Source organism: Lissotriton vulgaris, chromosome 9 (assembly GCF_964263255.1).
Source record: "Lissotriton vulgaris chromosome 9, aLisVul1.2, whole genome shotgun sequence".
NCBI classification, from domain to species: Eukaryota; Metazoa; Chordata; class Amphibia; order Caudata; family Salamandridae; genus Lissotriton; species Lissotriton vulgaris.
Window position 1 is genome coordinate 417,146,606 of NC_141697.1, and position 17,196 is coordinate 417,163,801.

General features: G+C 44.6%; 1 protein-coding gene across 2 annotated transcripts in view; it reads left to right on the plus strand.

Moving 5' to 3' along the window:
• Positions 1 to 17,196, plus strand: part of TECPR2 (tectonin beta-propeller repeat containing 2) — a 626,110-nt gene that overhangs the window by 349,045 nt on the left and 259,869 nt on the right. For both annotated transcript variants that reach the window (XM_086937834.1, XM_086937835.1), the window contains exon 14: positions 12,233 to 12,374. In XM_086937834.1, the coding sequence (XP_086793960.1) occupies positions 12,233 to 12,374 (142 nt within the window). The remainder of the gene's footprint in view (positions 1 to 12,232; positions 12,375 to 17,196) is intronic.

A 17,196-nucleotide genomic window follows, 5' to 3' on the forward strand; every position in this document is an offset into this window, starting at 1 on the left:
TACCTCTCTCCCTTCCGTTGTTCCCCTGAGAAATGGATCCAAAAAAAGAAAGTAACACTTTGGCTGCAAATGTCGTCTTTTTCTGATATTCTATTCCAGAGTGCAGCCTCGGGATGAAGAGTGAAAAAAGGTTCAAAATATGAAAAATGTAAGAAAAAATAACTAAATAAAGCAAAACTGAGTGTTTGCAAAGTGGCCAGATTGGTTTTATTCACAACCACACACATTAGTGCCACTTTACTGAGTTTGCCAGTGAAGCGCTACTTTGGTTTTCTCGTCTTTTTTGAACAACATTGTTTTCCCTGGGTGGAGAAGTGCACCATTCGTGGAGGTACTGCAATCCCTGGTTGATGCCTAAAGTGGAAAACATTTATTTTAGTGTGATTCTTATCAGCTGTTCTCCTTGTTTTAGTGTAGAAAATGTGTACTGCGGCTATGTGTTCAGGGATGTGGTCTTTTTAAACCATACTGCTTACGTTTGGTAAGGATATAAGCAATGAACATTGAAACTGGTCCCTTCCTGCCCTGCAGTCAGGTTCTTAACTTTTCAAGCAAAAGCACTCATTGATTTATGAATAATGAGTGTAAATGCATTAAGATAACCATGATGTTCCTGCTTACATTTCATATGCTTAATTTACCTAATCTTGTATTCTCTATGAGTGTTTGTTATTTCCAGGATGTTGTTACTTTATTTTTCAGCCAGCATTTTACTTGTCTCCCCTCCTTTATAACCTATTTCCCATTTTGTGGTTCTGCAATATCGCTATACACATATCATCACTCCACTGCAAACAAAAAATCTAAAGTAAAACAAAATTCATTTTCAACACCAAGAACTCTAACTTTCACAAATGCAAGACCAATTGCTTTACAAATACTTGGTTTAAACCATAGAATGTGTCACAATCCCAAAACCATCCATCGTTCATGTGTCACCCTTCCCAACTGTAACAACTAGCAGAGCTCTCAAGTTTCCCTTTTCCATGCGTGAGAAACTCAGTCAGTCCGGGATTTTCCTTTGAATTGTGGGACTTGTATAATAGGTTAAACAGGACTATAAATCCCAGCATGCAACAAAAAGTAGATGAATGAGCAACTGAGGCATGGAGCCATATTCCTTCCTCCCGAACGTGTTGGCATGATTACTTCACGTGAATTACCGGTAATAGTGCCTCTATTACGCATCAGGACATGGCAAATAGTGAGAAAGAAGGTTGTTAATTTACAGTTGTTAAGATTGGAGAAAAGTGACAGAAGTGACATTGGAAAACATAAAATGACTGGATGATTCTGTGATCAGTGCACAAAAACGTGTTTCGTGGCACTTCCCCTCTATGATTTCATAAATAGTGAATGGAGACATCCATTATAGTAGAGTTGAGATGAGACCAAGCATCTCCAGTGAGGTTAAGATGTCTTTCATTAAGTCAATCAATCAATCATAGCATTTATAAAGCGCACTACTTACCCATGAGGGTCTCAAGGCGCTGGGGGTGGGGAATGCCGCTACTGCTCGGTATTTGCCTTGTTAGAAACTTGTAAATGTCATCGACAGAGGGGGACAGGAGTCTGTTAACTTTTAGATTGCATGTAATTAAAAATCGTCATCTGTTGGCCTATTTGGTGGTCTTTGTGGAATGAGACAGTGAGTGCAGTCCATTTCCCTGAGAGCTGGTGTCCATTTAATTAAAACACTGTCACTGTTTCCATTGTTTTGTTCTCTGGGTGGCATTCTCATTAGAACGGTTAACAAATCACTGCTCTAGAAGTCTGAACCAAGGGGCAGGTTAATGCACATCAGTAAGTACCCCTGTTGGCTCGCCTCAACTGCTGTGAAGAGCCTCAAGTTTATTTTAGAGAGATGCCAAACACAACTTACCTTGCACAAGTCAGCTCCAAAGTTCAGTAAAACCTAAAACATAATGAAGCAAAGGCAGGGTTTCACAAATTAAGAAATGCATTGTCAATGCCACCAGGTTTGGGTAAAATGTGTTAACGCATGCAGAGGTGGCACATTAGAGGAAGATGTATGGGAGGGAGTTTGAGGAGTGGACAGCGAGGGCTATAGTTGCAAAGTAGTCCCACACGTACCTCAATGCAAAGACAGGGAGGAGCAGAAGGACACATTCAAGCAGCCAGTGGCACTAGGTGAGAGGTGAATACTGAGCCAAGATGTGATTGGCAAAGTCTCAAACCAATGGCTGGAAGAGGATGGTTAAATAATACCAGTGTTTAAAATTGGTGGACCCAAAGCTCACTCACTGTGTGTACTGTAAGGAACGGTTCTTCAATAGGTCTAGACCAGGCCCCAAAAAAGGCAGGAAGGATAAATGAAAATATTACACTGTGTGTTGCAATGCACTGCAAGAACTTCGGGAAAATACATTCCAGATCGCTAATAGTTGATTCAATAGATGATCTTTTGTTGCAGCAAATGGAAGGACAACGGGAGGTTTTCATGGTAAGATGGCTGCGCAAAGAGGCACATGCAAGGCTAATAAATGCTTCATATTCCACCAAGCCTGGTCCTGGATCAAAAACTTCTCCGAAAGCCTCTGTAGCTCAGAGAGCAACTGGTGCCATTCACATGTAGTAGGCAACATGCTTTCACATGTTAATTGCTGTGTTCAGCATTAGCTGAATTTTCTTTGATTGGTCTGAGTGGCTGGAGAAAAATGTTGCTGTCAGCCATTACAGGACTTGGGGACTCAGTCCCTTGTCCTGAAGGGTTAAATAAAAATAAAAGAAACGTCAGGAGGCAAGGTAGGGATACCTTGCCCCCCCCCCCCCCCATGAGGGTGACCCAGAGGGACCCGCCTGGGGCCAAAAACGAAACGAAATCTGCACATTTTGCTTCAATCACGCTGGACTCCATAATAATTGTGACTGGCCCCACATTCAGCACTAATAGGCCCTGGTGTACACACACCTAAGGCCGAAATCATCCAAATAAGGGGTGGAGGCCACACTGCCCCTCTCCTTGAGCCCTCACAGTGCCTGGAGAATACACCTCACTGGGCCAAAATAATAAAAATAAGATGTGGGGATGGGTGGTCCACCTCCCCGAGCCATCACAGGCCCAGTGGAGCCCACCCCAGGGTCAAAATCATCCAAAAAAAGGGGAGGGGGTCACATGGGCCCCTGCTCCGAGTCATCACAGACCCCGGGGAGCCCACCTGGGCCGATGTATTATCAAAAGGGGAAGGTGGCCCCTGTCCCTACGCCCGGGACCGCCACACTAGCTATGTCCTGAGATGCCCACCCCTGGGATACAGTGATTTTTGTCCTGCGCGGGCAGCGAAACCTGTTTTAGCTCCCCTTTGGTGGGAACATTTTTGAATCTCCTGCCATGCTGAGACAAACACAGAGTCTGCTCCCAGCGGGTAAGAGCTTAAAAAATGCTCCTGCCATCTGCAAGCAGACTTTTGGTATGCTTCCCTGCTCGCTGTGGTGCGGCTGGGAAACAGATGAACAGATTGTTCCCGCCTGGTGGGAGCAGTATAAATAGCTGCTCCCTGTAGGCAGGAATGGTGCTGGCTCCCGCAGCATGCAGGGAACCGACTGGGGCTTTGAGGGCCCTGGGGCTCCCTCTTCACCCACCAGCGTTGTGAATGGGGGTTGCCCTGGGTGGGCACAAGGCCACCTACCTTGCAATAATGCGCCAACCGGGTATGAGGTCACAGGGAGCCGAAAATGGCATAGAGAGTAGGGCTGCTTGGCCCCCTCCCCTTTAAGACAAGTAGTGACCCTGGGGGATAGGGTCCCCAGGGCCTAAAGAGACTCAGGAAGGGGGGGGGCACTGCCCTCTCCACATTTTTGTAAGTTTAGGCCAGAGGGGTGGGCTTCCCTGGGCCTATAATGACTAGAGGAGAGGGCCCCTCCCCTTTTAATAAATATATACAGGATGGGATCTCCAGAACCATAATAGGCTCGGAGTTGAGGGACACATGGCCCTCCTCCCCTATTAAATTAAAAAAAACTGCACAGGGGGATGGGGTTCCTTGGACCTAAAGAGGCTCAGGGAGGGGGGCCATGCAGCCTTCCTTCCCTTTAAGATGTTCTATGTTATGTTAACTTATTGAGTGAGTGAATACCCGGAGATGTCTTGGCGCTGAGACTAAAAGAATGCCTAGGGGATCAAGATTTTGTTTTTGAAACAGCAAGGTTTTAAGAATCTTTCTAAAGGAGGATAGCAAACTTGCTGACCTCATATGTATTGGGAGCGGATTCCATAGTTTGGCTGTACCTTAACCAAAGGTTCAACCCCCAGCCCCCCTCCCCCCTCCCCCAACAGGAGGTGTGAATCCTTGGAGCCATCATGAGCCTAGCGTCAGTAGAGCGTAGCTATCTACCAGGATGATACCAATGAAAAATGCATTTATAAGAATGCGGGACCCATGTTATTCAAGGCTTTATACGCTAAGCATACTTGTTACAGGAAGCCAGTTTCCGAATTTCCTTAGTAACTGACTCGTATTCAAGCCGCTTCAATAGGAGTTGCGGCTGCATTTTGTACCATCTGCAGCTTTTTTAGATATTGTTTCTGCATATTCAGTCCATCGCAGCAGTCTCGTTTTGATAGCACAAGGGTAGTCACAACTGTCCTCCTAGACTTGGTAGGAATGTATGTAAGAACCTTCTTCAGTTTCATGATCAAATGAAAGGCCGCAGAAACAATAGCATTAGTTTGATGTGAGTACGATAGCTGATTAGCAATCAGTACCCCTAGGTTTTTGACCTTTGATAACGGTTTTGGTAGTCCGCCCATTTCAATAGGCCACCATAAGTCATCCCATTTAGGTTGAAGGTTACCAAAAATCACTATCACGGTTTTATCTGAATTAAGCTTAAGGCAATGCTTGCTCATCCAGCCAGATATTTATTGCGATGGGGCATGGCGTACCGAGGGCCTAATGAGGGTTATGGATAAGGGATGCGCTGCACCTTTCACCTTTTTTCTCATATTTTACTCCGGATTGGGTCCCTGTGGCCCAAAGACAAACCTTATGCTGCGCATGACAAGAGCGATGCACAGTATTGGGTTGGCAGCCCGCTGGGGATTTGGCTGCAGGCTATGCCCAGTGACCAACCCCCTCCTGCACACGGCCTTTGGCTGTAGGATGGTGGTGGGGGTCTGACTTTATGTAGGGTAATAAAATATTGCTTTATATAAAAAAGAAAAACCTAAAAATTCACTGAAAATAGCAAACGTTAATGTTATAGTTAGGTGTGATAAAAATATCCGTTTTTTTAAAAACTTTTGAATTTCACTTAAAAAATGTAGGTGAATAGGTCAGTGAAAACATTAGCGTTTTGAGATAAAAAGAAAAAAACCCAGAAATTCACCAGTTATAGTTAGCAGAAGGCCCCTGCCATGCGCTGCTTTTGACCTCGTCTATTACATCACTCATGACATGTTTTGTGACATCAGTTATAACATCACTGATGACATTTCAAATGATCTAATTGATGATATCACTGATGACTTCATCCAAGCTTCTTATGCACACTTTGCTCTATTAACAAGTATAGCATCTTAGGCCTGAAAGTAAGTACAAAAAAGCTGGGAATAATAGGAAGTATCATTAATACCATCACAGATAAAACTCCCTTGGGTGTAGCAACCATGGATTATGTGCAACATTAACCGTATATCATATACTTCACAGATAGGCTAGTTTACATTGATAAACAACCACAGATATATAACTATAATGTTACTTTAACCTTTGTGTTTTTTTATAAATTCCTACTTTTTTAAAAACAAAAACATCTTAATCCCTTCTAACTATAACGTTACTTTAACCTTTTGTTTTTTCTCAGAATATATATATATTTTATATATATACATATATATGTACATATATATATATATATATATATATATATATATATATATGTATGTACATATAATGTATGAGTATATATATATATATATATATATATATATATATATATAATGTATGCGTGTGTATGTTCATAGAATATGTTGCTGTAGATCTACATGCTCTGCATACTCTAGGCACCTAGTGTTGGGTCAAGATGTTTTTGTTTTTCTTTGAAGAAGTCTGAGTCACAAGACTTGTTGTTACTCCACCCATAGTCCACAATGCAGCAGTGGACTTGTTGCACCTCAGATTGTTTTCTTCCACCATCAGGCTTGGACAAGGCTCCCCTCAACGCTGAAGTGAGACACCACAGAGGGGTTAATCTTTGAGAAGCTGTTTGAGGTCTTGGATACAAAACAAAAGAAACCCAGACACGGGCAGGATTCTTAACAAATCTCCGGCTCTAGGAGTCATGCGCATCTCGACGAAATGCTAGCTAAGCTTTGAGGAAGAACTAGGGCTTGACCCCCTGATGCCACCCACTCCCAACAGAGTTTGGGCCTCAACCATTAGCCCACACTATTTCCACCCTTGCCCGCAACACCTCCACCATCACCACTACTTCCCCTATGCTGCCTTCCCCCTGATCCGAAGGACACTGATTCAGATCCCGACTGTCCCTATTACACTCAGGACTGCTAAGACGAGCCCTTTAGGCCCTGCGAAGGAGATGATCCCTGAGGGGACTTTGTAGTCGAGCCACCAAGATGATCCCTACCTCGAACCCTGCCTTGCCAAACCATCACTGTCTGACAAAATTACTGCTTTCAGGCTGTTCACACCATCAGGCAAAGCCGCATACAGTGTAGGTCGAGGTCGACGTTTTAGTTGAGACCTTGTCCAAGACAGACCGCACAGTGCATTACCTTCTAATGCTTAAGGGAGTGCTCAGGTTGGCTACGGTCAGCTTCAAGAAGCCAGTGAAGGCTAGAATGGTCACACCTAAAGTGGAAAAAAAGCACAGGCCAGTCCCCGATGACCTTGCTTATATTTGTACCTAAATCACCCCAGAGTTGCTTTTAGAGCACACTGCCTGGAAGAGGGCGTCCACGTAGGCAACAGGGATGCCCGCCTCTTGATAAAGAACCCAAGTGGATTGATGCAGCAAAGAAGTGGGTGGCCCGTGGGGCAGCCACAACCACCCATTAGCGGATTGCAAACTCAGTGATCCTTCCCTCTAGTTAAACAATTACTACCACTGGAAGGAGATGGAGGAGCTGGTGAAGCACTTTCCAGACGTTCACCACAAATGCGGGCAGAAGCTAATTGCTGAAGATAAGGCCATCATTAACCCCAACATTAGATGCACCATGGATGGGGCAAACACTGCAGAGAGAGGCTTGAACATCAGCATCCTCTTCCGTATGTGTGCCTGGCTCAGGGTGCCCGGGTTTAGACCGTAGGTCCAGCAGTACCTATTGAATGTCCCTTTTGATGCCAAGAGACTCTTTGGCCCCCAGGTGGACCAGATTTTTGAGAAAATCAAAAGGAGATTGACATTCTCAAGTCCGTGGGTGCCCTGCAACCTGTTCCCAGATCTGCCTTATGTAGGCAGCAAAACAGGAGGGATGCGAAAATCGCAGGCTCAAGCCAGAGACCCCCATACCAACAGCACTTTTAGGGCCTCCAGCAAACCAAGAGTTTCTAGTGTGGGCCTGTAGAGTGAAAATGTTCGAGGTGGCTCCTCCAGAGGCTTCTCCTCTAGAATGGAGTGACTCCCCAGCCCTATCATTTGACATTTGTTGGGTAAAAGACTGAGGTACTTCTTCCCTCAGTTGAAGGCTATCACATCAGACCAGTGGCTCTTCTCCATGGTGTGAGTAGGGTACTGCCTCACATTCCACACATCCCTTGCAACATCCCACCTCCTAGACGAAGAGGACCAAGCACTCCTTGCAAATGACATTATCAAATCAGGACCTGCCCAATAACCGAGGAAGGGAGTGTATTCCCCATACTTCCTGATGCCCAAAAAGTACGGCTCTGCCAAGCTGAACCTCGATGTCCGACCTTTGAACAGGTTCAATCTTTCCTAACATTTTCACATGGCCACCATGCAAGGCATGATCCTGTTGCTCCACCAAGGTGACTTTGTCAGCTCTGGAGCTGAAAGGCACGTAATTTCACATCCTGATCCACCCTGCACATCACCTGTACCTCGATTTATGGTAAGTGGACAAACACAACCAGTTCAGGGTGTTACCTTTTGGAGTCACTACGGCACCAGGGGTGTTTACAGTGTGCCTATCATCAGCAGGTGTGCCTCACAGTGGATCGGTGATCCGACCCTGCGCCAGTGCTCCTCCTACGCTCACTCCGTATTCCACCACGCGAGTCCTCCCCAGCGCGTTTTTCACTCCTCCACACCCCAACGCTAGCCCTCCCTAACCCTCCCCTCCCCTCCCTCCTCCACAGGGCTGCCGAATCCCATCTACAGCCGCCTCCTTGTACAGCACCTGATCTCCGTTTCTGCGCCACATTGTCTTCCTCCCTCCATCCCTAACATGTAAGTACGCTGTGCCGCTCCCTTACCCTTTGGTCTCTACTTCCCCACAACCCCCCCTCATGCCCACCACCAGCACGATTGGCCCACACATGCAACCAGCGGCTTCGCAACTTCTTGCCCTGGTAACCCTCAGGCCTCTGGCACACTGGCAACCACCACAGTCCCAGCTAGCCTCCTCTGCTGCCTCCTCAACTTCTCGTCAGCTCCTCTTCTTCTATCCCTGGCCGCCACAGTGTGCCCCGTTCTCACTTACTTTTGGCACCCTTGTCATCACCATCCACCCCCGTGGCACCCCACCCACCGTCCAACCTAGGTACTTCACTTACTCTCCTGCTCATCTGACCTGGCACCTCTTCCCCCTGTTGACACTGTCACTCACTGCTATAGTTCCTGCTTGCTCATTCACTGCCTCCTCCCCGCTTGCCTTCCCTTCTTGCCTCCTTCGCTGACACTCCTTCCTGCTGTACCACAGAATTTTCCCTCACTTCTTATTCTTCTTCCCATCCATCCCCTCCAGTAGACCCACCAGGACACTAGCCTAGCCCCCTCCAGCGCCCCCACCTGCTTGCCGCTATGCCTTAGCATCACTGCTTCACCGCCCTTTTCCGGAATGGCCTTCGCTCCGTCCGCCTAGCCACACCTCCTCCTTGCCCCTCCCTGGCCATCACTCTGCCTTTTCCTCTCTTAAACAGCACCTTTAAAAATGGCAACCCGGTCCTGATGATGATCCTAACTTGAGAGGATCGAAACGCCGTCGACCGATTATACAGCGCAACTCACGACGCACCCTCAACTTTGGTTCACAAACAGTTACATGTCTTCCAATCATTGAAGAGGAACCATTGTTTTAGTATATAATTTTCTTCATTTTGTCATCTTGCGTGCCACGCTGTGTTTCCACTTGTCACTCGCGCCGTCAGTCTTTTTCACGAGCACTACATGCACAAAGCTCCCTTGGGTTGTCGTCGCATTTCATGCCCACAGTGCTGTTCTAACTGTCCTGTATGAACTGTGAAATTTTTTAATATATGATGCCATGAGCACTTTTGGGAAAAAAAATGGGAGTCTCTCATTTATTTGCTACCTTGTAATGTTGTGTACATACCTGTGTATCTGCCTTTTTTCATTGAATCCGGTTGAGACATTGTTTATTGAAAAACGTATAAATACCCAGATCTCAATCCGGTCTATGGGTTATACTCCTGTTGTTCTTTACTACCATCATCAGCAGGAGCGCATCAGAGCAAAAAATGGCATACATGTCTTTTTTGTGTACTTGTACGATCATAAAGAGTAGTAGCAAACGTTAAATCCTAGAACACACTCAGTCAGCAGGGTTCCTACTTCACAGCCTAGGTTTCACCATTAATGAGAAAAAGTTGCACTTTAAACTGAAGGCAATCAAGCCCTTCCTGGGTTCTGTGTTAAAAAAGGTAGCAGAGGAAGAATACCCCAAGGAACTGTAGGTGATGGCATACCAACAGCTGCTGCTTCTTTTGCCAACACGCACACTGTCCCATCAATGCACAAACATTAATTAAACTGTTCGGGATCGGGGGTTCATGCATAATGATTGTGCCAGGCACCAGATTACATATGCACCCTCTCCAGGAGTGCTAGTCGAAGCAATGGGCACAAGCTTAAAGGCATTCAAGGATGTAGTGACAACCAGGGCTCATCATTTTCTCTGCTTTAGTGGAAGAACAACCACCTGTTGTTCATGAGAGCCTTTCTAGGCACCCTTCCGCAGGTGTCCATCATGATAGACACATCTGTCGCGGGGTGAGATGCTCCCCTCTGCCAGGTAATTGTCTAAGGGGAAACTGGGGAAGGCTTGGGTCCTGTCACTGTCCGGCCTGGACCACACTTTGTCTAAGGCACCTGAAAGGCTCAGTACCAGGGGAGTCACATAGGCTACCTGCCAATGCTAGCCATTGTACTAGCCTTCAGAGCTTTCTTCTAGCTAATTTTGGGCAAGACGGTTATATTAAAGATGGACAATATGACTGACTGCTGTGTGCTACATCCAGAAATGGGGGGAAACCTACTTCACCCAGCTCTCTACAATGGCTCAGAAGATCCGCAACAAAGTTCACCTGTTGGTGGAGTATTTGCTAGGAGTGGAGAACAACTTTGCAGACCTGCCTAGGAGGATACACCAACAAGTCCACAAGTGAAAACTCCATCCCAAAGTCCTTCACAAGTGCTTTCAACAGTGGGGAACACCGACCATGGACCTGTTTGCCACTTCAGAAAAAGTGAAATTCCAAAACTTTACCACCAGATTCCCGTACCCCCAATCCATTGGCAATGCACTATGGATGAACTTGTCAGGGATGTTTGCCTATGCTTTTACGCCGCTCTCACTCATTCCGTATGTAGTGGAAAAGATTATATTTAGAGATATATGTGGCAGCAATTCATTCTCCATAGGTCTCATTTATGCGACTTTGATTCCATTTGGCAGCAATAGGGAGAGAAAGCTGTCAAACAGAATCTCAGTCTATCATTGCATTAAAGATAACACACCCAAAAGTTTGAAATCATGATGAAGAATTGCCTGTACATTTAATAACAATTTTTGTCTCATCTGCCTGCTTCCACATCTTCCACATGCTCCGAAAGTACTTCAGGTGGATCCCAATCAGCACAAGTAAAACGGTCACGCAAACCCTCATCACCAGCTGGCTGAACTACGGAAATGTACTCTATGCTGGAATCAGCACCCAATCCCTCAAGAGACTCCAGACCATACCGAATACAGCAGCCAGACTCGCCCTCAACCTCCCCAAACAGATCCGTATCACCCCCTGCCTTGAAACCTCCACTGGCTCCCCCGTCCAGAAGAGATGCCAGTTCAAGATGCTGACCCACACCTACAAAGTCCTCCACAACAGGGGTCCAGCATACCTTAACCACCACCTGAGCTTCCACCAGACAACTGAGCTCCGCCTACCTCACACTGTCACACGTGCCCTGCATTCGCCAAAGCCACAGCGGATGTCGTTCCTTCTCCTACCTCGCCGCCAGGTTCCGGGCCGACATCCCCCTCCACCTGCGGCCATCACTCTCACTCACATACTTCAGAAAGGGATTCAAGACTTTGCTCTTCGACTAAGACCTGCGATACCTCAGCACCTGAATACCCCCAGGGCCGATTAGCCATGCTCTATAAGTAGTGTTGGATTAATTGATTTGCTCAATTATGCAACAAAGCATTCCAATCAGACAAACATCCAGTTAGTCTAAATATATTATCCAAAGAAAAGGTAGGACTAGAACGACTGTGAAACGTTCAAAAATGAGAGGGAAGTCACATAATTGAATATATACAATGAACTGCATGTTCTGATTAATAGCACACAACAGGGCAGAGAATTAAAGGCTGAAGAGCTTGTGAGAGAATTGACATTTAAAGAGATTTGCTGTATTAAAACATACACAGAATGAACTTTGAGGAGTAAAATAAAGACCGAAACAATAAATGGAAACACATAAAACTAAAGAATAATGCTTCACTAAATTGTAAAATATAAATGATGTTTATACAGTCACGTGTTCATATGTGTAAACGAGTAGGGAGATGTAAGTAACACACTATAAAATGACACCGGAGAAGGACAGCACCATATTTTGACCAAGTCTGTGAGGGTGAAACGTGTCAACAGGCAGTGTTTTCCATTACTTGCTCCATAAAAAATTACTAATTACAGGGTAACCACTCAAGTGCCGACTGTTTCTTTGGAAGAAATCAAAGATGTGTTGAAGTAAATGCTTGCGTGTTGACTTACGTTGATAAAGATTTATAATTGGTTTTCTTTCTTTTCATCAACAGCGAAAGACAGGGTTTACAGCCAGTGTGCATAACTCTAGGGGATCAGCAGACAGTCTGGACCCTGGATAATGAAGGCAATCTCTGGTTTAGAACTGGTGTCACGTCTAAGAAACCACAGGGAGATGATGACCATTGGTGGCAAGTAGGCACTTTCCCTTATTTTTTGATAATGTTGTACTGCCTGTACAGTAATAGTGTTTGTGCATGGTTGTATTAGTCTAGCTTCATATTTGAGTGCTGCACTGGACCGCAAATCAGGCACTTGTTAAATAATCCTCTTCTGCTGATAAGTCGTTTTACAGTTGGCTAAACTTCACACTTGATAAATGATAGGAGATAGGTGTTGATGTACACGTGAAGTTCAAGTCCTGCTTATAACAGTCAACAGTGAAAGTGATAATTTGCTACTTTACTTGCCTCTTGTATAATCACACTTCTGGGCCCTTTTCATTTATCAAATACAGCTCTATTTCAGGAGAGAAAAAAATTCTCTTTAACAGTACACATACACTTAGGCTACACAGAGCACCATAGTTCTAAAAGCTACAGAGTTTATTCTTCAAGTCCTGGAGTTCATGTTTGTTTGATATTTAGTGCAGATGCCCATTTTCGTCTGCCAGAAGATATCAACTAACTGTAGTACCCACTTATTAAATAGATATAATGTTACTGGCGCCCATATATTGAAGAAGCATTTAGAAACTAATAGGCCTCTGTCTCCAGCTATCCCAATGATAGAGTTGAGTGTTGTGGTTACTGCTGACTGCTCTGTGTCTTGAAGGTCAAGAGTATGGTTTCTAAAAAGGCTAACTTCCTTTCTTTCTTCTGAGCTTCATAAAAATAATACCATTCCAATGGGTAATAGAAAAAACATTTAGTTACTACAGTACTTTTACTATTTTGAATCTTTGTAAAAACTAGAGTAACGGTAGCCCTTATTGTATTTAGACACTGATGTACATGTGGTTGCCGGTGGTTGTTTATTGTTATAGTATCTTTTGTCCTCATTTCAAGACCTTTTCCTCTGTTTAGAAACTGTGTGTTTTTCACATCTCATTGTTTTGAGGAACTGGACTGCTTCAAGAAGTTACCATTGTAAAGTTATTAGTTGTGGTCAATTCCTTATTCTATAGTATTGTCATTGCATTCATTTGTATGGGTAGAAGCAGACATATAATGCAAGACTAGTCAAATACAGCAATTGGGTTTAGGCCAAACAGTGGTTTGCTTGAGAGCCACTGTATATTGCTCTGTTGAACTTCTGACTTCCTGCTCTGCTTCCTGCCCATTGGGGACCAGTATTACCTTAGAAGCGAGTCTCAACACTGTTTGATTTCAGATGGTTCCATAACAGTAAAACAGAATCTCACTCGTCTCAACGGTTAATGAGTTTTGAGTCCCAGGTTTGTGTCAAATTGTTAATATTGATATATTTGATTTGCAAATCTCTCTGTGCTTTTGTCGACAGACGTCTTGTGCTATCTTTGAATGGGTTTGACATATGCCAACCAGTGGAATGTGGGTGGGGGTGAAGTTCTAGACTGGAATGGAAAGGAGCTGCGAGGAGGAGAGAGGTCTAGAGCAATGAGGCATTTGAATGTCTGGGATATTTTCTCCTGTAAAATAAAAGCTTCTTCAGTGCACCCATCTGGTCGCCTTTATCATTCCCATCTGGTCACTGTCATCATTTTAGAGTATATTACACTGCTGACGAGCGACAATGCGACCTCACAGGTGGAGTAGTGTCTCAACATCACATTAAGGTGAGCCCTTGCCTCCAATTGGATTTTAAGGGTCATTGGGTTTAAGGGCTCCAAATCACCTAGCTTCTGGTGTTGGGTGCCCCAGTGCACTTCTAGCCTCTTTTGTCCATGCCTGATGGCTATCGTCAGTGTGAAGTCCGACTGCACTTGTGGAAGCCCAGTGGAAAGAGTTTATTTTAAGCCTGTTCAGTGTTTTTCCTCCCACCAACATAACTTTGTGCGTGAGTTTTGAGAAAGTTTCCACTCTTTTAAACAGTAAAGGCATAGTGCATTGTAAATATTACTTTGAAGGCGAGATAACGACCATTGATACCTGTGGGTTTCAATGAGGCACAAGGGTTAAATAGCTCCCTTGTGGGACTGTCTTGTTCATTCTACAGTCCAAGCGTGTTCAAACATCAAGTTTTTTCTAAAGCGAGCGGGTAGCGTCAGGGGCTTGCAGCAGCCTTTGTTATGCCTCTCAAACGCTGAGCTTTGCCCCTCACTTACGCAATGTTTCCTCGTCCAGGCTCCGTGCAATGTGACAAGCCATCCTAGTCCTAGGATGCACGTTCAGGAAGAAGATGGCATTAGAACAAGAAGAGTAGGATAGCTAAATGTGTGAGATTGAAGGCAGCATAATTTCAGAGTCTGAGTTCAGAAATGGGGTAAAGGAGGGTAATGCTCTACAAGAGGTCTTAGCTTGTGTCAATAAAGGGTGGAAGCGGCGTGATGGTAGTGAGGGATGCAGAAAATGTTGGTTTCTAAAGGATGAATTAGCTGAATAATTGGGTCTGTTAAACAGAGGATCCAGGTTGGTTCCACCCACATCCCTCGGGGAACGGTTGATTAATTTAGCATGATGGGCACCAGGTCATGTCAAAGACTAAGGAAAGATTGAGATGATCGTATTGGTGGCCGTGAATGGATCTTTGTGTGGCAAGAGCTATGAAAGACTGTAGGCGGTGTTCTGCTAGTGTTAACGTCTTAAAACCCCATGTTCAACCCATGGTCATCAGAGAGTTACTGTGGACTTCTTCGAGTGGCACTACTTTGAATATTTTAGGGCCTGTTGACAATGAAAGAAGGCAAGTATAAGTTGATGTGATCTTGGATATGTATTCAATGTGCCAGAAAGGTTTTTAATGAGTAGAACGGAGTGCTTAAGAAGGCTGTTCAGGAGGGAAGGTTTACCTACCACCATTTTGACGGATAATGGTGTACAATTGGTTTCAAGAGAGATGGAGTCGTTTCTGAAGGATGAAATAAAACAAATAAAATGTGCTTTGTACCATCCCAAGGCTAACGGTATTATGGAATGCTTTAATAGGGTGGTGAGGAGACCATTCAGTTATCCAAGGAGAATGGGAAATGTTGAAAAGAGGAAGTAGATAGAAGGGTCAAGGTATATAGGTTAAATCCACATTCTGTCACTACAAAAACACAATTTGAACTGGTTAGAGGAAAGAAGACTAATTCCCTTGTTTCAACATCGTGGCTGAATGAGAAGTGTATGATCGTGAATGGAACAGACCTGGAATGGAAGAAGGGAAAAATAGCTAAAGGAAGGCCTGGAATAATGTTAAAAAAGCTATTAAAAGAATGGTGATGAGAGTTGGTGAATTGGTTCGGATTAAGAGTCCTACAACCACTAAATAGGAATTCAAGGTTTCAGAACCCATTAGAGTGACTGAAGTGTACAAAAAATGCAGTAAAGACAGATTACTAATGAGTGTGGAATCTAAATAGAGTTATGTTCAAGTAGGGTTAGTACTGTGATGAGTAAGTGTGACAGGAAAAGAATGCTGGGGAAGCTAATAAGAGGATTGGACAAAATGAAAGGGGCCATGTACAAGGAGGTCTGTGGAGACGTAACAGAGGGAGTAAAACCCCTAAATGTTTTGATGATTATGTAATGTATATACATGTCTCTATTATGCTTCTTTTGATTTCTGCACAGTTATTTTTGTTTGAGCGCAACCGTTACATGTTATTTTCAATTAGTTGTAATTGTATCTTTAAGGTGACCATGTGATTTATGGTGTTAGACCATCTTCCTGTGCTTTAATGTCACATTTTAGAATGTTTCCTTAAGGGCGAACGTTTTGTTGATCTTGTTCAGGGGGAATGTGTGATTTCCTTGATAGGTTTTATCTAGATTGGATTATGCTAGCTCTTTGTTGGCCGGACTGAATGTAGCTGAGATAGGGCGCCTGCAGCGGATCCAGAATGCTGCTGCGAGAGCGGTGGTGGGTCTTCCTAGATTCTGTCCCACCTCCAGCACCATTCGAGCATTGCACTGGCTCCCTGTGGCGCAGCGGATTCAGTTTAAGGTCCTCTGCGTCGCCCATAAGATCTTGAAGGGGTCCCCTGCAATGATCCTCACGACACTCATGGCCAATTACATTCCGGCACGACCCTTAAGATCGTCAGATCTCGATTTGGCTGTGGTCCCGCGCTTTAAGCGAAGCAGGGCCGGTGGTCGCTCATTCCGAGTGCGGGCCGCTGCTCTGTGGAACTCCTTGCCCCCGGCAATTCGCGCCATGAGCGATGTGCTCTCTTTTCGTCGCGCCTTAAAAACATTTTTATTTCCTTAGTTTGTGTGTTCTGTGCTGTTTTATTTAGTTGTGTTGTGTAGCTGCCTTGTCTGGCGCCAAGACGCTCCTTAGCTGGAGCATTTGCGCGCCTAATAAAAACCACATAACATAACATAACATAACATAACATAACATTTTGCCATATGCAAACCAGTAGAATGTGAGTGGGGATCGAAGATCAGGAATGAAATGTAAGTGATCTGTGAGGGAGGGAGAGAGAGAGCTAGACCACTAAGGCGATGGATGGCTGGGACACTTTTTCCTGAAAAATACAAGCTTTTCCCAGAGGAGATTCTCAGTGGGGAAGGTTTAAGGATTCCATGATTGGTTAGTATTTGTTTTTGATTAGGCGTGTGATTGTCCAGAGGGATCTTGGTGCAGAGTTTACAGAGATACTACGTAAGACTGCGCCTAGTTACTCAAAAATAGCCAAAATCAGTTTCACTTCTTCGATTTTGGGGAAGTAAATTACATTTTATCACTAACTGGTATGCAAAAGATCTGCCTCCTTGCCTAATCTTCTTTGTCTCTGGTATTTGTAATAAGTATGCTGAGGAGGAGCGCGTAATGGTGTTGGTGATGTGGTTTGAGGGTGTGCGTGGCCTCTGCGGGAGTATTTCGTAGG